This window comes from Syngnathus typhle, linkage group LG6 (assembly GCF_033458585.1).
Source record: "Syngnathus typhle isolate RoL2023-S1 ecotype Sweden linkage group LG6, RoL_Styp_1.0, whole genome shotgun sequence".
NCBI classification, from domain to species: domain Eukaryota; kingdom Metazoa; phylum Chordata; class Actinopteri; order Syngnathiformes; family Syngnathidae; genus Syngnathus; species Syngnathus typhle.
In genome coordinates, this window is record NC_083743.1 from 14,774,183 (window position 1) to 14,798,254 (window position 24,072).

The 24,072-nt window shown below is 39.8% G+C and overlaps 1 protein-coding gene, 1 long non-coding RNA gene and 1 other non-coding gene across 5 annotated transcripts in view; 1 reads left to right on the forward strand and 2 right to left on the reverse strand.

Annotated features, from left to right (window-relative positions):
- The window catches only part of LOC133155718 (alpha-2-macroglobulin-like protein 1), a 54,437-nt gene extending 31,807 nt beyond the window's left edge, over nucleotides 1-22,630 (reverse strand). For both annotated transcript variants that reach the window (XM_061281238.1, XM_061281237.1), the window contains exons 1-11: nucleotides 22,352-22,630; nucleotides 20,206-20,386; nucleotides 19,357-19,513; nucleotides 18,803-18,855; nucleotides 10,596-10,616; nucleotides 10,068-10,236; nucleotides 9,898-9,982; nucleotides 9,562-9,679; nucleotides 7,949-8,063; nucleotides 7,764-7,873; nucleotides 6,790-6,945 (exon numbers count right to left, since the gene is read on the reverse strand). In XM_061281238.1, coding sequence (XP_061137222.1) covers nucleotides 6,790-6,945; nucleotides 7,764-7,873; nucleotides 7,949-8,063; nucleotides 9,562-9,679; nucleotides 9,898-9,982; nucleotides 10,068-10,236; nucleotides 10,596-10,616; nucleotides 18,803-18,855; nucleotides 19,357-19,513; nucleotides 20,206-20,386; nucleotides 22,352-22,434 — 1,248 coding nt within the window. In that variant the 5' untranslated portion in view covers nucleotides 22,435-22,630. The remainder of the gene's footprint in view (nucleotides 1-6,789; nucleotides 6,946-7,763; nucleotides 7,874-7,948; nucleotides 8,064-9,561; nucleotides 9,680-9,897; nucleotides 9,983-10,067; nucleotides 10,237-10,595; nucleotides 10,617-18,802; nucleotides 18,856-19,356; nucleotides 19,514-20,205; nucleotides 20,387-22,351) is intronic.
- LOC133155721 (uncharacterized) lies at nucleotides 36-6,783 on the reverse strand. 2 transcript variants are annotated; one of them, XR_009714722.1, is made up of 6 exons: nucleotides 3,837-6,783; nucleotides 3,340-3,437; nucleotides 2,951-3,073; nucleotides 2,751-2,817; nucleotides 2,423-2,566; nucleotides 36-2,302 (listed from the first exon to the last, which is right to left on the reverse strand). It is a non-coding gene; the product is annotated as an uncharacterized LOC133155721 (long non-coding RNA). The 2 variants fall into 2 exon arrangements; XR_009714721.1 differs by having other exon boundaries at nucleotides 3,340-6,783.
- On the forward strand, nucleotides 13,860-13,931 carry trnah-gug (transfer RNA histidin (anticodon GUG)). Its single transcript has one exon. It is a non-coding gene; the product is annotated as a tRNA-His (tRNA).
- Nucleotides 22,631-24,072: the final 1,442 nt, after the last annotated feature.

The window sequence follows — 24,072 nt, forward strand, 5'->3', positions numbered from 1 at the left end:
TTGGGGAAGTGGGAGGAAACCAGAGTACCCGGAGTAAACCCACGCAGGCACGGGGAGAACATGCAAAAGCCACACAGAATGGGCCGGAGGTGAAATTGAATCTGCAACCTCCGAACAGCGAGGCGGACCTGGTAACCGCCCTATCTCATATGGATAAAAACAGTCAGAATTGCACTGCAGTGTGAACCTAGTCTTTTGTAGATGGGCTTAGATTGCATACATATCCAATATTTTGCAGTGCAATTTCAGTCTGAATGACGTGATTGTATATATATATAAGTTGTTTTGAGTAACGGTACTCACTTCGTGTTTGATTTTTATTGAATTCAACTTGAAACATTGGGCAGAAAGTGGACATTGGTGGTGACAATAGACGACCACAAAGACAGTTCATTTGTAAAATGCAGCAATTACGTCACATGACCTTTAGTAGACGTCATTAGAGCTTGAAAAGCCTCTCTCAATTTAGATATATTATACTTCCTCTTGCGTGTGTCCTCTGTAGATATGAGATTAGAGGTACACCAATCAAATGATTTATCTAATTTTGTTTCTCTATGCACTGGATGTGTTAAATGTGTATCCAATAAGTTTTAATAATAACATGTGACAACTGACAACAGAGTTCAATTCTGAGCACAAATTAAAAGATTTTGGGGTGAAAGTTTGGTTTTGCAAGAAGAGTTTTGTGAACACATGTGGAAAGTAGCTTGTAAATTGGGTTTTGTGTTCACACTTGAGAGAAAGGGAGAACAGCTTTCGAGAAATGTGTCGCGGCAATTGAGAAAAACTGTGAACATTTTTGTAGCCCACATCTAAAGGTGATATAGAGTTATGAACAAACATCTCTTTCAGTGAAGTGTACATAATTGAGTCGACGTTATATATAACCTATAGAGGCAAATGTAGGTGTTTTTATGTGTACAATTCAAACTGTTGGAGAAAGACATTGGAAAAACGACACAAAAATAAATAAAATCAAAATGTAGTTCACTTTCCACATAGACAGTGTCTCCACAATATGTCACAAATTAGCATCCAAAATTTTAATCTAAAACAACTAAGATTGTTGTCCTGCAACAATTTTAGCTTGGCTGACATTTTGCTTGTAACCTTAGGGAGCTCACAAAAAGATTTTTGGGAAGCACTTTCAATCAATGCCTTTTTGTGGACCTCTTCAAGATGTTTCAAGTAGTCATGCAGTTTCTTGATGTCCTCAGAGGGAGTGGTTGGGTGCTGTTCCATTTCTTCTGGTCTAAAGTCTTAAGCACATTAGAGGACACGTGAAGTCCATTCCATTTCAATTAACTTTGAAAACTGCTCCGCATTTATCCTCAAGGCCTCATCTTGTTGACGTAATGCTTCTTGCAATAACTTTGACACACTTAAGAGTGAATGCCGCAGTTTCAGTGCCGTTGCTGGAGTACCAAATCTGTTCATGGCGTTGTCGAATCCAGTCATGGATTTAACCACCTCCAGAAGTGAATTGAACTTCACAGGATCTATCAGGTTCCTCAAAAATATTATATTGTGGTCAATTTTCTTGGCTGATATAACTAGTCTGCCAAGCTCCCTCATTTTGTTTCTCATGTCAGCATGGTGTCGTCCCATTTCTCCATTTTGCATCTTCTCACCTACGGAAATTATGAGCACATCTGACTTAACATCTTCTCACCTAAGGCAATTATGCGCACATCTGACTTGAGTGACAATATCGTAAGTCATGCCTTCCAAAATCTTTATCAGTTGATCAGTAATTGGCAACATCAGGGAAGCAGTGGATAGGATCTTTCTTTTCACTGAGCCAACCTTGGTCACTTTGAATTTGCAACGCTTGTGATGTCTCCAGAGGTCTGTCCTTATATAGTACATTGCAAAACAGAACTCGCAAGGCAAGTAGTCTGCTTCAATGGATAGGTGAAGTGCTTGTTGTTTGGGTACAATTAGTCATTTTCCAGAGGAAAGAACTGAGCAATTGAGGTGGTACTTTCTCATATTAATCCATTAGCTGAGAAGAAGATTCCATGTAGATGTCCCTTGGTTGTGTGCAAGTGCCTCCGCCACTTCAGTTTTCTCAGTGTGCTTCTGCTCACAGTAAAGGCCGTGATTCTTCTTATCATAGACTCTATGAGATGAAGTGTCTGAGGACATTTTTACCTCAATACAACCTTGGGGGTTTGCTTTTATCAGGTAAGTGGGTGGCTGGTTTCCATGAAACTTCTTCTATTTTCTCTTCTTTTTCTTTTTTTTCTATTTTTTGGTTTACTTTATTCTCGTCAGACGTTTCGTGAAAAAAAGAAACCTGTTGGTCAGAGAAGTTTGAAATCAGATTTTTTTTTTATAGCTGTTTTCTTTAAAAAAACATGACTACTTGTGAACATCAACAACAGAATAGGATTATTTCCAAAGAGAATATACCTACCATAATTGAATAGCTCTCTTCAGGAAGAGAGCATGATTGTATCAGGTCACTCATCACCTCTGAATGAATGTTCTGCACCTGATCAAATCATTTAGATGTCCATCTTTAATGTTATGTTATGATGTTTGTTTTGTTGGTCTTAGTCTGGAACACAAAAAATACACAATAATCGAAGAAGTGATATTATCATTATTTGCCTTAAAAAGTAATCATGTAGAACACATCGAATTGTTTAGTCATGTGGTTAATTGTGATTTAACAATCCTTTTTCATATTGATTATGAGTAAAACCACAAATGTTTAAAACAAATTAAAATGATCAAAGCACCTGGTCAAAACATTCAGGGATGTCCATCTTCTCTGATGTTTTGTGGACAACTGTGTGATGTATTGCTCTTATCCCGTAACGCAAAGAAAACAAAATCATTAAAGAAGTGACAGAGACACATTTATCACATTATCATGGAAAGCTATGCATTGTGAAACACTTCAGGTTGTGTTAATTGTCTTTTAACAATCAGACAATACCTTTTCATATGGAATATGAGTAAAACCATTAATGTTTAAAATGATGTGATTCTCCTTTAGAACGTTGTGTTCACCCATATTCAAGCAAGAATTCTCCTGCTTGGATGGCAAATATTCCATAACCTGGTTTAAAAAAAAGAAAAGCGAGAAACTGTCTCTTATCAAATCATTGCAGATCATATTGCAACATATAATTAAAGCAAAAATGCAATGTCTCTGAGAGACCATACCCTCTCAAAAAAGCGTTAAAATCAACTCTGTTTTTGCTTTGTATGGAAAATAAACAATAATTACTTGAAAACTGAATCTAAACTGCTTTATTGCTCAACCTTGTCTATAACCTTCGGAATTCATTGGAGAGCCCCATTTCAGCTTTTTCAATACATTACCTTTTTCAGTCATGATGAATCTTTTCTGAAATGTGTGTTTGTCTTTGCCAGAAGCAATGGAGTCCTTTCATGGGCAAACTCTTTTAGGTCTGATTTTTCTGAAAAACAGTATTATGATTAACTTGACATGAACCTGTGGCGTTGTGAAATCAAAAATATTTTCACTATTGCTAGTGTCCAGAACAATGACTTGGGCTACCTGACACAGTTTTGTCTGATTACCTAAGCACATTCTTTGTAACTTTTGGCTATTTTTTCCAAAACTATTCACACAAATAAGAAAAACTTTTACAAAATTTCAAAAATTTCTTCCGACGTGTTTCTTGCAAAAGCAAATAAGTCTCACTTAACTCTTCAAACTTTCATAAAATGGTTTGTTTTGTATCAAACAATTAACACAAGACATCAAATTAGCCAGGACACAATGTGCCAACTACACACTGTTAGCAAGAATGAATAACAAATCTGTATTTTCTTTGTGCAAATAAGGAATTTACCTCTAGATGTATCCCTTGGAGTACAATAGAAAAAATTGTAGGTCAGTCTTTAGGTCAAGAAAGACACCAAAAATATCTTCTTGAGGTAGATGGCAGTGAATAAGTGGAAAAAACAGTGCTAGAAATATTTTCCTGCAAAGCAATGAGTTAGCTAGAGTTATTGTGTTTTGTAAACAACCGTGTGGAATACTAGTTGGTTGCACAAAGCAAGGACCCAGACTTTATATAGTCCATCTCCATCAGGTATCTGGAAATTGATTTTCAAGTCAGTATTGCATATGAATACTTTCAGTCATGCAAATGTTTAACTCTGAAACATCAGGACAGACAAATAAAAACTGTGAATGTAGCCACCTCTATTTTGTAGATTACACACGTTAATTGCTTGACTCATTGTTTTGCAAGTACAAAAGGGATGTTGCTGTAGTGTAATCTGGGAAAGAGTCTAGTGTATATTTAAGTGGTCTTGTCCAAAACTGACTTGTTTTCATTTTTGCATATGATTTTACTTTTTTTAATTTTGAAATGTTTTATTGTGGAAATCTGTATACATAGTACTCTGTGAATAAAAAAAAAAGTGTTTGTTATATATACATAGATTGTTTGCATGGTAGTATTTTTTGTTTTATCAATACATCTGCTTTCATTACTGGTGCACAAGTGTACACACAATTGCTGGCGCCAACTATAGACCTTAGATATTTGAAGACATGCATGTTACATGAAAAAGCCCTGTCCCCCCATGACTTAGTTTGACCCGCTGAGTGCAAGAGTGCTGTGTAACACATCTCAAGCATGCAAAGTTGAAAAATTGTGTTTTGAGTCACGGATATAAAGTTTACATTCATCTACTGTACCCATTTTGACCATAATTGTTAATGAACACAGAAAATCCTGGTGATAAAAATGAATACATTTAAAAATACACAAAGATATACGCGAAAATTAAAAGCACGCCAAATGGGTTTTTAGTGGTGGAAGGGTGTGAACTGTGGAACTGTGAAAAGGCAGAATTGTTACCACAAACGACTGCTCAGGTGGAGGCCCACGCATGCTCCTTGGCCCAGTCAAGACTGAACAACAACCTACAATTTTGTCTTGGGTCACATAATATAATTCACTTGTCCAATTTCTTCATGTGACAGCAACTGATTGCTGCGTATATATTTAGCAAGGAATCTAATTTGAAATCACAACTTATGGCAGATTGTGACATAATAATTTGTTTATGGCGTCACCGTGGACAACTGGTTGCCACGTCGCCTCACAGTTCAGAGATTCAGGGTTTGAGCCTTCCTGTGTGTAGTTTGCATGTTATCCCGGAAACTGTGTGTGTTTCCTTACTCTGGTTTTCTCCCACATTCCAAGGGCCAATTGACCACTGAGTGTGAATGCTTGTCTAGAGTGACCTGCAACTGACTGCCAACCAGTTCAGGGTGTCATGAGGAAGATGTCCTGTAAAATCCAAAATAAGCAATATTTTCAGAGGTTTAAGTGGGCATAAGGGGTCCCAAAACTACAGCCTACGGGCCAGAAATTGTTCACCATTGGCATTCATTGCCTTTGGCACTTGTTGTCGTCACCATCTGCACTTGCTATTTTGCCATCCCCACCTCGTGTGCGCCTGTACAGCTGTCATTTGGAGACCGAAGTGCCAATGGATGTTAAGCACTGATGGCACCTTTAGGGTTTTTTTCAGTTTGGCCACGTGATCGAGACAAGTACACGTATAGTACGTTACATTTTATTCCACCCTACTGCAGTCTCTTTTTCTCTATGAAGAACGAGGAGGATTATTTGGTTACCGATTCAGGGTGTCCCCCGTCTCCTGCCCGATGACTACTGGGATAGGCTCCAGCACGCCCGAGACCCCCATGGGGACAAACGGTATAGAATATGGATGGATGGATAATAATAATAATACAACCAACAATCTAACAACAATTACAAAAACAATGTCATTGTGTATGTGCATTTCTCTGGGGGAGGAACTTGTGTGCAATTCTGTTTTTGTATGTCTTAGTGTGATTTTGTTAAGTTGGCTTGTTTTTTTGGCAAATCTTTAAATGTTTATTTGATTGTAGTTCTATTTTCTTCTTCATTTTATATATGTAAAGATGGCGTTTGCAGTACACCAAATTCCAAAAAGATTAAGTTCGACCATTGTAGGTATTGGCGGTTCCCTCGTAGATAGGTCGACGTCACTCAAGCCTTGAAGTCCCCTCTTAGAAAATTCCATCATAGAATAGAGAATCAATATTTGAAGTAATATTATGTTTTAGACATTAAAAGGCAACCCTTTGTTGGTATTGATTTAAGTATTTTGAAAATAACCAGAAATAGGAGGCCACTGTTAGCCAGTGTAGTATGATAGTGCCCTCTTAGTCAGGTTTGTGTGTGTGCATGTATATACGCGCGTGCATGCACGCACATATACACACACATATACACACACATATAAACACACACACACACACCGAGAAAACCAGACTTTACCCAAAAATTTGAATGGGCATTAAAAAAATGCAGTGTGAATCTAGATTGATGATTGTGTCCAGGAGACCATGTGACATGCTGGGAAAATACTGTGTCTGCGATATACTAGTTACAAATTGTATTTCAGTTGCATGGCTCCTTCATTAATCACTAATTAATTTCATGGTGCCTGGTATTTAAACCACATCAGAGCATACAGTACGGTTATTTGATGCTCCAACTAATGTTTCATATAAAAACACCAATAAGTACTAATTGCACCTAAAAATGATATTTACAAAATAGTTTAATGAATGAGGAGCTCTGCCTTACAATTACAACCAAACCAACCAACCGAACCCTATGTCTTTATCTAACTACTAATTTGGTGTTGAGCCTTGCATATTTTTTGAAAAAAATATTTTATTATTCAAGTGTGGTTCTACAGTGACCTAAAAACAACACATTAGTCACAAACCTTAAGATTCACATTGTTCCTCCAGTTGCTGGTGTCCAGTGAGAACGAGGCTACACCTTTTGTGTTTGTGATGAGTGTTATGTTGACCGAGTCTGGGGCAAATAAGTACACAGGCTCATTGGCCACAGGTTTTTTGTCTGGACCAGTCATTTGGACCTGCAAACAAAATGCATGAGGACAAAACGTTCAGTCATTTAAGATTTTATGAATTCTACAGATGTACAAACATTAAACCTTTGTCAGTCAGTGAAACCATGGTTATTTAAATTGCCTATAAAATGTCCACACCATGCCTGTTTATGATGTGATTTTAGAGGTGTGGTCAAGTATGCTTTGGCCTGAGTCGTACTTTGGCATCTTGGGTGGCTTACTGGATGCTGATTAGCAGGAGACCCTGATGAGCTACTAAAAAAGTGACGACAGTGCCATTGTCTTCTAACAATAATGTAGGAGTGACAAGTAAACTGATTTTGCAAAATCACCTCAATAGACAAAACTCAAAATCTAAGGAAAAAAATCATTCAAATTAATTTAGCTCTTATCCCACTGAGCCGCTAACACCGTTTTTTGAAGGCAGCAAATGTGACACAGAAATTGTCTGGTTTCATTCAAGGTTGCAAATGTTCGTAAAATGTTCAAGAGACATTCATTTGCCAAATGTTTTAGTGATTTTTCTTGTTGTAAGGTTTATTTTGAACATGTACAATATACCCTTGCGACAAGAAAATGACAACGAACATCTGCCAGATTCTGGCAATCGTTTGTGCGACCTTGAACAAACTGCCGAGAGCGCAACCATCGGCTGCCTTAAAAAACACTCGCAATTGTTCGCCCCTCAGTGGGCTTTACAGTGGTGTATTGATGAAATACACAGTCCGAACATCACTGGACGTGACTGTACTTCAACTGCTTCCTTTGAATCATTGATTGGACATGGCTTTATGTGGACTTTTATAACACTTAAAAGAGACTACCTTTCCCTCAAATGGGATCCCAGGCTTGTACGCTTGAGCTACGTCTTCAAAAGTGACTGTTCTGATACGGGCACTGAAGGTTGTCCGCCCTGTACCTATCAAGATCACTCCTAAGTAAGAAATATGATTGGAAGTTACAAACAGGCTTCAGGTTCTATGGGTAGTAAAACATTTCACCATCTTACCTGTGCCATGTTCCTCCATTTCAGCATCCACCACAAAACTATCTTCATATGTATTCTTGTTGAGTTCAAAATCTGCCATGCCCACCATTTCTGTAGCACACCCACTGTCATCGGTCTGGAAGAGACAAGGTTCGACAATAAGCCTTTTCAGGTAGTGACCCTGTCGGGGTACCAAGAGCCAAATTGCAATCGCACTGCCAAAACCAGCACTGGCCCTGGTGTCTCCGGGAAAGTGAACTTGGAGGTACAAAGATTAGGCCTGATTCCAGCGATTCATAATACAATAAGTTTAAATTATTTCTGTCTTCGAGAAGGTATTACTTCTGTCTAGTTTATTGTCTGCAGGTTTAATTTGGGTGGCAGGGCATCTACCGTAATTTCCGGACTATAATCCACTACATTCTGCTCAAATTTTGAACCCTGCAGCTTGTTGTCCGGTGCGGCATATCTATGGATTTTTCATGATTTTTGTGATGACTTGATCACTTTTATACACTCGTAAAAAGGCTGTGGACCGCTGTTGTGCGGCACCACTTTGCTGGGCGGCGGGATATGTGACACGGTCACTGGGGAGAAGAGTGGTGTGTTGATCCTTGTCCATCCACCAGGGAAATAGTGCCATATAATTCACACAAAGACGAGAGAACGAGATCAAGACGGACATTACTGAAGAAAGGAAGGTTTTATACACAAACCCTCATTATGGGGGACAAAAGAAATGCATATGATGCCACTTTTAAGTTAAAGGCAGTCGATTTGGCTCTTAACTAAGGTACTAGAGCCGCTCATGCACTGTAAAGGTTTCTTCCGGTCACTAGGGGGCACTAGGCTATTGTTGATGACATCTTGTTGCGTCACACTTTTCTTTATTTCCCGGTCACGTCCACTCTGGAGCCATACGTGTAGCTCGCTATTTTAATGTAACTTAGTGCTTTGTGCATGAATGAAATTAGCAACAACAGACCCTCATCGTGGAAAATGCTACAAGAAATGTATAAAAGCGACAACAAAAGAGAAACTGAGAAAGTGTGTGGCGAAGGATATCTCACGCTATTCCAATGCGACACTGAGGAGGAAGACTTTGATGGTTTCAGTGCTAGGTTTTTACTAGCGCTTTTTTTACTTTTACTGGTATGTTTTTTTAACCAGCCCTATTAGTGCTGTGTCACTTCCGTGTTGCTGCGGTATTACTGCCGTGTCACAGGCAGTGTTTGGAAAGAAATGTTCAGGTATGTTATCAAAACTTTAAAAAGGCTTTCTGTGTACCATCTTTCTTTGTAAATAACTCGCATGCACACTTCCGTGTTGCTTCGGTACTAAACTTTAAAAAGGCTTTCTGTGTACCCTCTTTAGTTGTAAATAACTCGCTTGACCATGCGGCTTATTTACGAAAAAAACTAAATTTTTCGCAAATTTTTGCTGGTGCGATTTATAATCAGGTGCGACTAATAGTCCGGAAATTACGGTAATTAATTTGTCGGGCCCTAAAACGTTGAACGTCAGATAGCCCTAGTCATGTGGTGGCACATTGGGCCTCTGTTAATGTCAAAACCTGAAGAGCAATTCAAGGTTTACAACATGAAGAAACTGACATTAGTAATTGTACTACTCACTGTCAGTTTATATATATTGCAGATGTTTGTCCCCGCCAGGGAATGCCAGTAAAAGTGAACAGCATTCCTACAAAACACCGCTTTGACCGAGCCAAGAACTGGTTTTCCATAAGTGTATCTGCGGGAAGAAGCAAAAGTAAATTTCATACAGACATTTTTATCTTTGTGGTTTGTAACTCGCAGCAATGACAATTGCTATTTGCTGCAATGAAAAGAATTATTACATTGAAATTGCATTAGTTTCTGACAAGATATTTTATGAAAAACATTATCTTTGTGTAGCTTTTTTCTTTTTACAAAAAGTGAGGATAAAAATAGTCAAATGAAAACACTTACTTTCCACATATCTTAAGGGTGACCTGCTCATCGAGGATTGAAATCACACTCGGGAGGTGAACAGTGACCTCAAATTTGGGTAAAACTAAATGAATAAAGAAAAACAAATGAAGATTAACAAAAAAGCATAGGTTAAGCTAGCACCGTATTTATATTATGTTATAGCAGACCATATTGCTTGATGTCAAAGGTGTGGGAAATTTTCTCTCCTTTGTCGGTGGTGGCAGTAATTATGTAAGTTCCTTCTGCTGCCTCTGGAATCATGGCATGGGAAAGATCAAGGATTCCAGCGGTAACAAATTTATCCAACCACTGAGCAATTCGATTGGAATTAGGATCCTAAATGAAGAAGACAGAAGACAGAAGTGTGCTTATAGACCCTGAAGGAATAATGTACTTGCAAGTGATCCATCACCACACGACCTGAAGAGGGTGTCCCATGAGCAATAAGAATTCCTGCTTTAATGAAAATCTCATTTAGACAGAAATCTTACATTGGCTTCCCACTGTATGTTGGTTAAAATGCCTATAGCACATGCAGCCGTCATTTTCCTGAGATTCCTACCGATGATCCAGTGAAGTCCCTCTTGAAGCAACACACTGACTATATCATGCTTCAAATGTTACAAAACTGTGACTCTAAGCCATTCAATCAAGTGAAGATAATTTGTCATTGTGACTCAAAATGGGATTCTTACCTGGAGCTCCACAACTTTGTACTGAAAAAGAACAAATAAGGCAAACTCATTAGGTGCTTGTAAACACAACATTACAACATAACAGTCATTTAAAAATCCCATGCAAAGGTACGGTGATGCGGTGACATCAGAGTAATCCTATTCGGCATAACCATTTGCAGATCTTAAAGAAACAAACAATGGAGAGCCAGAAATGGGCACACATAATTTTAGTAACAGGCAGCAAAATAGTCTACCCCTTCTAGTGTTTCAGGGCAAAAATTTAGTTTATAATTTATATACAGTCCAGACTAAAATTATTCATACCCCATGAATAATTTCAGGCTTAAATGTAAACTAGTCTATTTGCAATAGCGAGAAGTCTACAGTCAAGACCAAAATTATTCATACCCCTGAGGTATGAATAAGTTCGAGCTTGACTGTATGTGAAATATAAAACTTTAGCTTTTGAAATTAAGCCCGTGTATGATATATGTATACTACCTTTAGCCAGAAATGTATGAAGAGCGTGTAAATAAATTACGGTACTTAACAATTGACAAGAGTGTTGCACAATCTCAAAACAAGATTAACATATCAATATGGTAGATAATACTGCACATATACTCTAAAATAAGTAACTTCAGTAGCTGCTTTCCATTTTATGACACAAGCACGGTGCTCTTAAATGCACATTGTTATTGGCTATTCCACCAACTATTGTCTCCACTTTTCTGTAATCTAAACTCAGCAATAGTATTTGTTATGGAGCCGATTTGGCAATGTTTTCTTAAAGCCAACGAACAGTAAAGATATGAATGGATGTGAATTTTAGTTTACAAAAGTTCGCTGTTCCTATTCTGATGGGTGAGCTGGGGCTCTGTGAGGGGGGAAAAGACGACAATTCCAAAGTCCCATGACAAACAAAGGTAGTGGAGGGTAGTATTTTCAGTTGGTATCATTGAATTGACATGGCCCAAATTAAAAAGAAAATCACAGGACCATCTTTGTTTACTGATATTTGCACATGTGGTTGAAGTTAAATAAGCATTTATTTTTAAGTCTTTCTTAAGATGTTTTTTGCATACCGTATTTTCTGGACTATAAGTCACTGTTTTTTTCATGATTTGGCCGGGGATGCAACTTATAATAAGGAGCGACTTACTATATATGTGAAATTATTAACACATTAACATTGATCATTAACACATTACCGTAATTTTCGGACTATAAGTCTCGGGTTTTTTTCATAGTTTGGGTGGGGGGGCGACTTATACTGAGGAACGACTTATATGTGAATTTTTTCACAAATTTTCAAAATAAAAAAAAAATTTTTTAAATTAAACTGCGATAAACGAACCGCGATCTAGCAAGGGATTACTGTAATTTGAATTTCAAGTGACGTCAGTGGCGCGGCGGTTGTTTACATAAAGGACAAAGATTTGATCACGGGATGACGAAGATGACGAAGGGCCCCACGTACTACCGGCATCATTAGCGGCTTTGTTTCTAAGTGACACGGAGGACGAAGAGTTTGAAGGATTTAAGGATTTGGAGTGACACAGAAGGTTTGAAAAACTATTATGGCTTTTACGCACGCTCGATCCTACTCTACGGAATAGGGGTGTAAATCGCAGGTTTTGTCACGATACGATATCATATCGATACAAAGAGACACAATACGATATTTGCCGATATCTTAAAGCCTGCTGTGATTCATTCACGATACATCACGATATAGTGCTCTACGATCGATATTTTTTTTTAAAATAAAAAATATAGAACAATATCCTAATTTATAACAATTTATACGCAAAATCAACAAGGTACTGCAAACTCTTTATTTAGGAAATTACAAGTGTATTGTAGTATACAAAGTGCTTATTTTAACACTGAACTTTGATGTCGTGTTTTTTCTTTAAATGTGCGGCGAGATTTGTGCTCCCTGAATATTTGATCACCGCATGGCAGGATTTACAAACTGCACGTGTCTTGTCCGTTGAGCCATCTTTTCTTTGGAATCCAAACTGCTTCCAAACAAATGACTTGAAGCCTAAAGGGGAGCAAATTTCCTCGTCTTTTTGGACACTAGCCATAGCACCAGCCCAGGAGCCGCGTACTAGTTGTCGACTTGCCTTTCACGTGCCTGCTCTGCTCACAACACAACACGCCGCGCACTGCTCCCGGAAAGAGGAAGCAAGCAACAATGAACTGGATTTCAAAATAAAGTCGCGTCTAATATCCGAGGTCAAACGCGGCGATATAAATCGATCTTTACGTTTAGCATCGATGCCAATAAATCGTAGAGCATTATATCGATTAATCGATGTGTATCAATGAATCGTTACACCCCTACTACGGAGCTTTCTTTCACCTCTGTAGATTGAAGTCGGGGACCGGCGCTCGGCCGGGTGGCTGTCCAGGGACGGTGGATGGGGCTCGGACATGGCTTTTACGCACGCCCGGTCCTACTCTACGGAGCTCTCTTTCACCTCCGTGGATGGAAGTCGTGGGCCGGCACTCGGCCGGGTGGCTGTCCGGGGACGGTGGATGGGGCTCGGACATGGCTTTTAACTTGACTCAACACTGCTAACCAAGGCAAACCTGTTGTCTTGTAAGTTGTAAAATGTTGCACTGTCGCAAACGTGACAGAAGTAACAATGAGAGCGCCACTGGCGCCTACTGTAGTAGATGCGCAATTACACTTTATTCTAGTACTGCCAAAAAAAAAGCCTGTTCCCCAGGGTCACACACGCCCCCCCAGGTATAGCACCAAGGGGGGCGCGCCCCACTATCTGAGAAGCACTGCTTTAAGAGCATCTTTGTTTTTCAGGATCGAGCTTATTGTTGATTTTGCCATGCAAAACATGCGGCAACTCTGACACACGCACACCGGACTCATATTTTGCGATTAATTCTTTTTTAAAATGTAAACTGTGTTGCGCACTACTTTCCGCCTTTTCGCCTTTGGAGGCATGATTAGAGTTGATGCAATCCTCAGCGTAACAAGAATGTAATAACGAACGGTCAGTTGGCATGCGGGTCTTCTCGGCTCATCTCGCGAGGTTCGACAACCGAAATTTCGTCCGACATCTGAAGCAAAAAAATCGCGATTTGTTCGAGAACTGGGACGTTCGAAAACCGAGGCTCCACTGTACATGTAAAGGTCATTGCATAAAAGGTTTTTACTTTTAGTAGGTAGTATAGCATGGATATTCAAAAACAGCTTTTAGTTTCAATCACTTCCACGCCTGTTGGGCAGAATTTAATACAGAGTGCATATTGGCCATGATCGTATAGTGGTTAGTACTCTGCGTTGTGGCCGCAGCAACCCCGGTTCAAATCCGGGTCATGGCATAATTAATTTACGTTTTTGTCCCTTGCTCAGTATTGCTAATTCGCCATATTTTAGACAATGACAATTTTCCACACAAGTTTACGGTCGTAGCCGTAACTTGTAGGGCGAGTGGCGCAATGGATAAAGCATCATTGCAGATTCAAATAATGTCACCTATTTTCTTTTTTTTTTTTTTTCAGTTTTGCGAAAGTGTTACCCACAAGCTTACAAACCGCATATTCCTGTGGGGCTAGTGGAACAATGGGTAACGCATCTGTCGACGGATCCGAAGATTCGAGGACTCCTGGCTAGCTCACATGCCATTTTGTGATCAACATTAGCTATGTGTACTTTTGGGTTGAAGTAACTCACAGACACTGTCCACAAAAAAGACTTAAAGTCTTATCCCAAGTCTTTGGGATCATCGGATCTGCGTAGTTATTGGATAGTTCTACCAACATTTTAACATCGACATTCTTACATGGTCTGCCTGGGTGACCTGGCTGAAGATTCCTGAGAAAAGACACTAAACATGCAACTGCATATTGGCCATAATATAGCATTGAGGCTGCTGCAATCCCAGTTGGAATCTGGTTAATAGCAGCATAAACTTGTTGCAGAGTAGTTTTATATTCACCCTAAACAGTCTTCAGTTGGACCATGACAAATTTACATACACACAAGCTCACAGACAATGACAACTTCCCGTGGGGCAAGTGCAGGGGTGGGCAAACCTTTTGACTGGCGGGCCGAATTGGGTTGTAAATTTTGACCTGGGGGGGGGCAAACCAGGAGCACATAGATGTAGTGTTTGTGTGAAGTAATAGAAATGACATATAAAGGTCATTGCATAAAAGATTTTGACATTTAGTAGGTAGTAAAGCATATTCAAAGAAAGCTTTTTGAAAACAAATGCATTTATTAACAGCATTAAGGAAATATTTCACCATTTAACTACCGTAATTTTCGGACTAAAAGTCGGTCCGGAATATAGGTCGCATTAGCCATAAAATGCACAATAACGTGAAAAAAAACATATATAAGTCGCTCCAGAGCATAAGTCACATTTGGGGGGGAAATTTATTCGACAAAATCCAACACCAAGAACGGACATGAACGAGCAATAACAGGCTAAACGATAGGTATGCTAACGTGACATAAACACAAACGAAGAGCTGAGAACGGGCCTGACGTAACATTCAGAGTTATTAAAAAAAACTATTACATAAACACGTTTATAAAACCATCTGTGTCACTCCAATTCATTAAATCCATCGATCGGCCTTTGTCAACAATGGGGGCGCGCCGCTGACGGCGCTTGCACATCAAAATATTCCACAGGCCCATATAACAATATATAGATTAGATATCAAATAACTATTATATAAGCAATAATATTATCAAACCATCTGTGCACTCTAAATCATTAAATTCATCGATCAAATTCCTCGTCCTTTGTCAACAACGCCGCGCTAGATTGTAGCGTTAACAAAGTACAAGGAAAGACGTGGGTTTGGTAAACGGCTCTTTATTTAACAAAACAAACTTCCAGGCGTGTGGCGGCGTGGACTTCCAGCCACGGAGGTGGAAGAGAGATCCATAGAATAGGATGCGTGCGTAAAACCCATGACCGAGCCCCATCCACTGTCCCCGGACAGCCACCCGGCCGAGCGCCGTTTCGGAGGAGACAACTTCCTGCCTAGCCTCCTCTGAGGATTGCGTAATCACACGGCTGCCTAGGTTGACAGGCTATGCAATTAGACTGAACTGCTCTTTGTCTTCATGTCGCTGTCTAAGTGTTCAAACACTGTGGCTATATTAACTAATTTCCGTAGTTAAGCTGATGTATATAATATCTCGTGTTTCTTGTCATCTGTCTGTAGCGTCGTGTTTCTTTAGATGAACAAAACGCCTTTGAAAAGAGATCTCACGGAGGCTACGAAAAAAGGTTCTCCAGCCTTATGGCAGGGGGTGCGAGTGATCCTGGGATGCTTCATGCGCCTACCTGTAGAATAAGAGATCTCCAGTTCAAATTTATCGTGAACAACTGAGGAGCAGTCGTCCATTTGTTTGGTTTTACATTCATTTTGTTTTTTTTTCCGTTTTTACATTTCGTGTTACAATGGAGGATTACATATCCAAAGTATTTTCAACGATAGATTTTCGGTCTGTCAGGTCCGTGCCAGATCGTGCTCAGCCGGCAACTTCCCTCAGCCACACCCCTTTCGTTACCGTAATGTCTGTCACCTGCTTCCTCTTGTTACCTTGTGTATTTAAGCCCGGCCCGTTTGTTTCTCCCAGTCGGTGTCTACTGTTCTATTCCGTCCCTGTCCGTGCCCAGTGTTCCTGTTCTTGTTGTCTGGTTTTCCCTCGGTCTGTCTATAGCAGGGGTCACCAACACGTTGCCCACGGGCACCAGGTCACCTGTGAGGACCGCATGAGTCGCCCGCAGTCCTGTTCTAAAATTAGGTCAAATCGCGGCACTTGTCAGTGAGCTGCATCTATTTATTTTACAGTCAAACCTTGGTTTTCGAACGTCCTGGTTCTCGAAAAAATCGGAATTCTAACAAAAAATTCGATATTTTTTGCTTCGGTTGTCGAACAAAATTCGGAGGTCGAACCTCGCTAGATGAGCCGGGAGGACCCGAGAAAACCCAACCGCGCGGCCCGGATGCCGACTGACTCCGTTGTTATTGTATTTTCGTTACTTTGAGGATTGTATTAACCCCTAATCATGCCTCCAAAGAAAGCAAGTGGGAGCAGTAAAGCCATCCTAAAACACAAAGACGCTCTTAAAGCAATGCGACAGTGAGCGCCCGGCGCCCTGCGGTTGCGCGATTGGACCAAATTAAGCTCCCTGCGCACTGAGGTCCACTTAAATTTTGGAAAGTACATCAGGACTTTAATAATATTTTCTAAATTTTAGCGACGGCTCTGTCACAATAATGCGACCAGCGCGGTGCAGTTGCGCGGTCGGCGACGCGCTACTGTTGCGCGTTCGGCGGTGCGCTGTAGTTGCGCGATCGGACAAAATTAAGCTCCCTGCGCACTTAGGTCGACTTAAATTTTGGAAAATACATCAGGACTTTAACAATATTTTCTAAATTTCAACGACGGCTCTGTCACAATAATGCAACCAGCGCGGTGCAGTTGCGCGGTGGGCGACACGTTACAGTTGCGCGTTCGGTGGTGCGCAATCGGACAAATATGCGCAAATGAAAAAATGCTTTAAAAAGGCGGGGTTTTTTTTGTCTTGAATCGATTAAAAATGTTTCCATTATTCGTAATGGGAAAATTAGATTAATTAATAATTTTAAAAAAATTAAAAATTAAAAAAATTGTACCCATGTATAATGCGCACCCCAGATTTTAGGACAATAAATTAGTTAAGTTTTGCGCATTATACATGGAAAAAAAAACGGTAGTTTTTTTTTAATAACTGAATGTTACGTCAGGCCCGTTCTCAGCTCTTCATTTGTGTTTATGTCATGTTAGCATACCTATCGTTTAGCCTGTTGTTGCTTGTTCATGTCTGTTCTTGGTGTTGGATTTTGTCGAATAAATTTCACCCCAAAATGCGACTTATACTCCGGAGCGACTTATATATGTTTTTTTTCACATTATTGTGCATTTTATAGCTAATGCGACCAATATTCCGGAGTGACTTTTAGTCCGAAAATTACGGTAAAAGAAACCGAAACTTTAACCGAACCGTGTGTATGGTGAACACACCTAGTATTACGGAAACAGCAGCAAGTCTGGAATTTGAAGGTTCTAGTGTTTCTAGGAGTCACTATTTTTGTGGACGGGACAGAGTTGTTAGTCATATTAAATAAGGGCTATAAATGTAATTTGATTGGCTAGTACATTTTTTAAAATGAAAAAGCATTTTTTTTACGTAATAACAGAAAAATTACAGATTTGTATCAGATCTTCACAGCCTAAAACTTGTATTTATTGTACATCGAATTGACTCTTTTAGGAAATGAAAATAGTGTGTTATCGTTAATATGATACTGTCAGCCTGTGACTGAGCGAAAATGTCAGAAAAACTGAAAATGTGTTACCAGATATCATAGAAACATGGGAATCTTTCCCCTAGAAGTTGTGGAGAGTGTAGGTGTGACATCGGAGTGTTCAGACAAATGTCTGCTGCATACTTCACGGCAGAATTGTTTATTTTAATGCTCATGACCTAACCTAGTAAAAATTCAGGTATGTGTTAAGGCTGAGAATGTTACAGTGCATGCCATTCTTACTGCACATTTTGTTCTCAGATTGAGTTTAATAAGCAATGACTTTGAAGTCACTCATTAGTCAGCATTGTTTTTAGCTACATAAGAATTTAAAACATGAAAATAATCCATCAGAATTGCTCAATTTTACGTCAGGCCTGAAAGAGTAATACTTGATTTACATTTAATACTGTAACAAAATATCACCCTGGCTGTTAGCTTGCCGGTTTTCAGTCAAACAAAAGAAAAAACAGTACTGATCCGGTAGACATATTCAGCATGGGGTGAACAGGTAAGGGGGAAAACAACGTGGTGCAGTATTCTTAATTCCTTTTGTCAGATGTTAATCATGCATGGCAGATTGTTTTCCCACTAACAGAAAAGACCTTGAGCCGTTATTGATTCAGATGTTTGGGTCAAATGCAGTGTGAGGCAAATGAACTCTGACAGCATGTTTATCACAGTACTCCACACAGCGCATCACACCCACGCTGGCTACAAAACCCACAAAAACAGCCCTCCCTTTACCTCCTCCCACTCTCCTGAATCAAAATAGAGGCCTGTTCTTAACAATTTCACAAAATCACACCAGGCAAAGTTCAGATTTGCATCTAGTTTAAAAATCTTCAGAAGACAAAAATTAATTGGCAACTTACCAGCCGGTCCACAGGTATAAAACTAGAATCCATTGAGACAATCCGGAACTGCACTGCAAGAAAATGCAAAAGGTCTTCAAGTGTTCTTTAACCCTAACCCACAGGTAGAATATCAGAATAAAAAAAACAGCAAACACGACATTGTTTTCGGTGTTAGGCTTCAAATCATGGTTCTTAAAGTAGAAACTAATATGAAAAACACATTTGCAAGACAAATAGAATGTCAATACAAATGTGCCAAAGGAGTAAAACACACAATAATAAGTAGATGGACCAGTGTGTTACATGTTTCAAAACATTTATTTATCATGATGTGAATGTAATGAATACAAGTACAGTATACGCAACAATTAATAATGGATGGTTGGACTCAAAGAGGGGGCGGTATTAGGCATCAGCGAGGCTGTGATCAGGTCTTCTGTCTTGAAAATGTATTCACTACTGTAAATGTTTTGTTTTACAGTGCAAAGATAGACTGGTTATGCATCGACGAGCAATTCTACCCGAAAAACATTCCTCTGTCAACTCAATATTATGTCTGTGGTTACACTTACCAGTCTGTCCAGGTTTGTAGATAGGTTTATCAGTTTGAAGAATGTGGATGAAAGCAGGAGGGACAATGAGGATTTTGGTTTTCTTGTTCATTGTGCCACTCTCGCCTTTCACAGTGACATTTATGGTTGCCACAGTACTAGTGCGCACTGCCGGGACCTAGGGTGCCAAGAAACACACACACCAAAGACAACACAATGTGAAATGAGGGAGCGGTGGCATGAGAAACAGATGGAAGGGCTTCTTGTACAAATATGATGATTTGTAGATTGCCATTCTCATGGCAAGAGGTTCTTTGTTGCAACAGCAAACCACTTTGCATTCATCTATGAAATCACGCCATACTTGCAAGCATATGTTTTCACTTGTTTTTAGAATGCAAATAGAGCTGTTATTACATAATAAGGGACAGTGACTGCTTCTAAAATTTATAAGGGGGTGTTTCCTCTCCATGTGTGTATGTTTGCGTGTGTGTGTGTTTAGGGTCTCAGGGTTGGGGGGAGGGAATGTTTTCCAGAGGAATGCAGGTACATTGCTGGCCTCCAGTAGAAAGCAGTCTTTGTTGAGCTGCAGGTCAAGATATGCCAGACCTATTCTGACACGGCTAGGGTTAAACTCGGGGGAACCGAGTGAAATCAAAAGCTATTATCACAGACTGATTGGGGTCACTTGGGTGGTCATTGAAAATGAGCAAGTCCTATTCGGTTGCATAACAACTCACTGTGGTGTGACAGTCCAGAACAGTTATTTACTAAAGAGTCACACTGATAGCTGGTGCCAGCTACATTGTTTGGTACATAATCATGGGTTAACAAATGGATAGATGGATAAACAGTCAATGAAAAACGGACCTGAAAGTTGAGGCACTGGTAAAAGTCCTGTTTGACTGCCTCCTCCAAGATGATGGCGCTGTCAGAGTCCGTGTCCAGGGTTATACTCAAAGCGACGGGCTCCATAGGCCCGTGGATGAGTGCGCATAGTGTTTCTTGCGACCCTCCTCTAACCCGGGAGCTCACAGTCACAGCAAAGATGCTGCATGGATAGAGAGACACACGAGCATTGCACTGGGAAACAAGTCAAGAGTCACATTACTGGAATTTTGTTTTGTTTCTTTTTTTATTATCTTCATTCCTCTGTAGAAACAACCATGTCAACATATGTTTGCGATACACATTATAGACAAATTATGAACAGACACCATATACACACATATAGTATATACATATATACACGCACACAAACAAACACACTCGCACACGCACACATATATAATATATATATATATATTAGGGGTGTAACGATACATCGATACACATCGATTAATCGATATAATGCTCTACGATTTATTGGCATCGATGCTAAAGGTAAACATCGATTTATATCGCCGTGTTTGACCTCGGACATTAGACGCGACTTTATTTTGAAATCCAGTTCATTGTTGCTTGCTTCCTCTTTCCGGGAGCAGGGAGCAGTGCGCGGCGTTGCTGCACGTGAAAGGGGAGTCGACAACTAGCACGCGGCTCCTGGGCTGGTGCTATGGCTAGTGTCCAAAAAGACGAGGAAATTTGCTCCCCTTTAGGCTTCAAGTCATTCGTTTGGAAGCACTTTGGATTCCAAAGAAAAGATGGCTCAACGGACAAGACACGTGCAGTTTGTAAATCCTGCCATGCGGTGATCAAATATTCAGGGAGCACAAATCTCGCCGCGCATTTAAAGAAAAAACACGACATCAAAGTTCAGTGTTAAAGTAAGCAATTTGTATACTACAATACTCTTGTAATTTCCTAAATAAAGAGTTTGCAGTACCTTGTTGATTTTGCGTATGAATTGTTGTAAATCAGGATATTGTTCTATATTTTTATTTAAAAAAAAAAAATAAAAATCGATCGTAGAGCACTATATCGCGATATATCGTGAATGAATCGCAGCAGGCTTTAAGATATCGGCAAATATCGTATCGTAGTTCTTTATATCGATATTATATCGTATCGTGTCAAAACCCGCGATTTACACCCCTAATATATATATATATATATATATATATATATATATATATATATATATATATATATATATATATATATATATATATAGATAGATAGATAGATATATACACACACACACACACACACTAGCTATATATATATATATATATATATATATATATATATACACACACATATATATATACACATATATATATACACATATATATATACGTATATATTTCACAGTGGAGGCTCGGTGGAACGGCCGCCTCACAGTTAGGAGGGTGCGGGTTCGATTCCACTTCCGGCCCTCCCTGTGTGGAGTTTGCATGTTCTCGCCGGGCCCGCATGGGTTTTCTCCGGGCACTCCGGTTTCCTCCCGCATCCCAAAAACATGCTTGGTAGGCCGATTGGGGACTCCAAATTATCCCTAGGTGTGAGTTTGAGTGCAAATGGTTGTTTGTCTCTATGTGCCCTACGATTGGCTGGCAACCGGTTCAGGGTGTCCCCCGCCTAATGCCCGATGACGGCTGGGATAGGCTCCAGCACACCCACAACCCCTGTGGGGACTAAGCGGCTCAGAAAATGGATGGATATATATATTTCACAGCCCAATTTTTACTTAAGTGTTATTCCAAAAATATGTATTTCTTCATCTCTCCGTAGCAGCAATATAAAGTAACAGACAAACCAATTAGATGTAATATAATTAAATGTAATGTAAAATAAGTGCCTTTGCTCAATGATGGTTGTAAAATCACTGCAAATGTTTACGTGTAATGTGCAAATGATGAGACCTGAGTCAGCAACTAGCAAACGAAGGAGTATTGGGACGTGACAAGTTATTTCTCATGTTTTCCTCCCCCAACTGCATTTGTACCATAGTGACAAATACTTGCACGGTATAATCGATAAATCGAATAAATAAAGCAGGATATGTTACGACTTAATACAAACATCTTGCAGACAGCAAACTTTCTTTGATTCGAACGAGATTGGCTCTACTTACGTGTCATTGAGATGAGCTGATGACGCACTTTGCAAAAAGACAGACGTAAGTAGGACCGCTAAAGTGTGGAAGACAGGTGCCATGTTTGCGCAGCACACAGCACGTTGTTCCGACAGGACTGTGAGGCTTTCTCTACGGGAGCACTCTGATACTGATGAATTCGGTGCAAACGTTTGGACTTTGCTTTTTTAAACTCTAGCGATTGACTGCAAACCCCCGCCTTCATGAACACTCCCCCCTCCCCAGTCTCTACTCTGCATCCTAATACGTTTAACTTCCCAAAAGTTCGAGCCGGACTGACCTGCTGCCAGTTTTCCACAAATTATGAGGAATTTGAGAATTGTGGGTGGGCGAAAAGCCAATATGGGCTTTTCTTTTTCTTCTTCTTCTTTTCAGCCACAATATTACAGTTTAGCACTGACTATAGGGCTAGTGAAGGGGGGGAAAGGAGTTGTACGATTCCGACTGTATTCTCAGAATTCTGATTTTGAAATGAGAATTCATCAGTTTAAAGTCAGAATTAGATTTATCACTATAAAGTCGAAATTCTGACTTGCTCACCTTCTGCATTTAAAGTCAGAATTCTGACTTGAAAGTGGGGATTCACATCAGAATTGTAAATTTCCCACTGTCTGACTGACTTAAAGATACACTAGGAAACTTTAAAGTTAGAATTCTGACTTTAATGGAGAATAAAGAATTCTGCCGAATTCCATGTTGTCGAAAATGAACAATCGCATACGTCAGCTGGTCTTGGTGTCACCAAATACCAGCAGTGCAACAATAGCATGTTAGTATTATTGGATGGCTGCAGCTCAATTGGTAGAGCTGGTAGCCCAGTGAATAGAAGTTCCACCGTTTGAATCTCCGTTGTTTTATTTTGTTCTTGCTACTGATGCTGTTTCCTACTAATTTGGGACACCAGCAAGACCAGCACAAAAAGACAACAAAACCGTTTTACCCTGCCACTCATGGTCCACTTCTTCAGTCCCCTGGTAACAGATCTCCTGTAATGTCCTATTACGCATCATCCATTATATGGAACAGGGAGGTGTGGTCGTGAGCCCTATGTTTATATCTCTACTTCCAAGTGAAAAAAAATAGTCAGTTGGATTGAGAAACTCCATTCCATGAACATTTATCAAATGTTCCAAGCAATTCATATAGAGTCCCACTTACCATTATCAGCACCCATGAAGTTAAAGTACATAATGTGTGTAGCCCTGATGAATATTTTACATATTGATATATAGCTTTTTTGCAGCGTAATTTAGAGTGCTTCATTACGATAGTTTTCGGTGTCCTTGCAGCTGATTGGCTTAGCAGTTCTAACCCCACTTTATCTTAGACTCCCGCACCTTGTCCACTCCGTTCGCGTCAACATATCGGCAGCATCTCGGGCTTGCGCTTTATTACAGAAGTCAATTGTTTACTTTGTAATTTTTAGTGAAGTCCTACGGCAATGCCACGAGAATGCCTCGCACCTTCTATGCCTTCTGGAGACAGCAAGCATAAGTGGAAGATGCTTACAATAGCAGAGAAGGTGAAACTCCTCAACATGCTTAAGGAAGGGAGAAGTTACGCCGAAGTAGACCACCATAATCAGTTGACTGTGCGTTATATTAAGAAGGACGAGAAGAATAAAGAATATACATTTGACTACAAATATTACTTTTAATAAGCAAGTCCACGCAATAAGGGCATAGTATGGATGGAGTCGC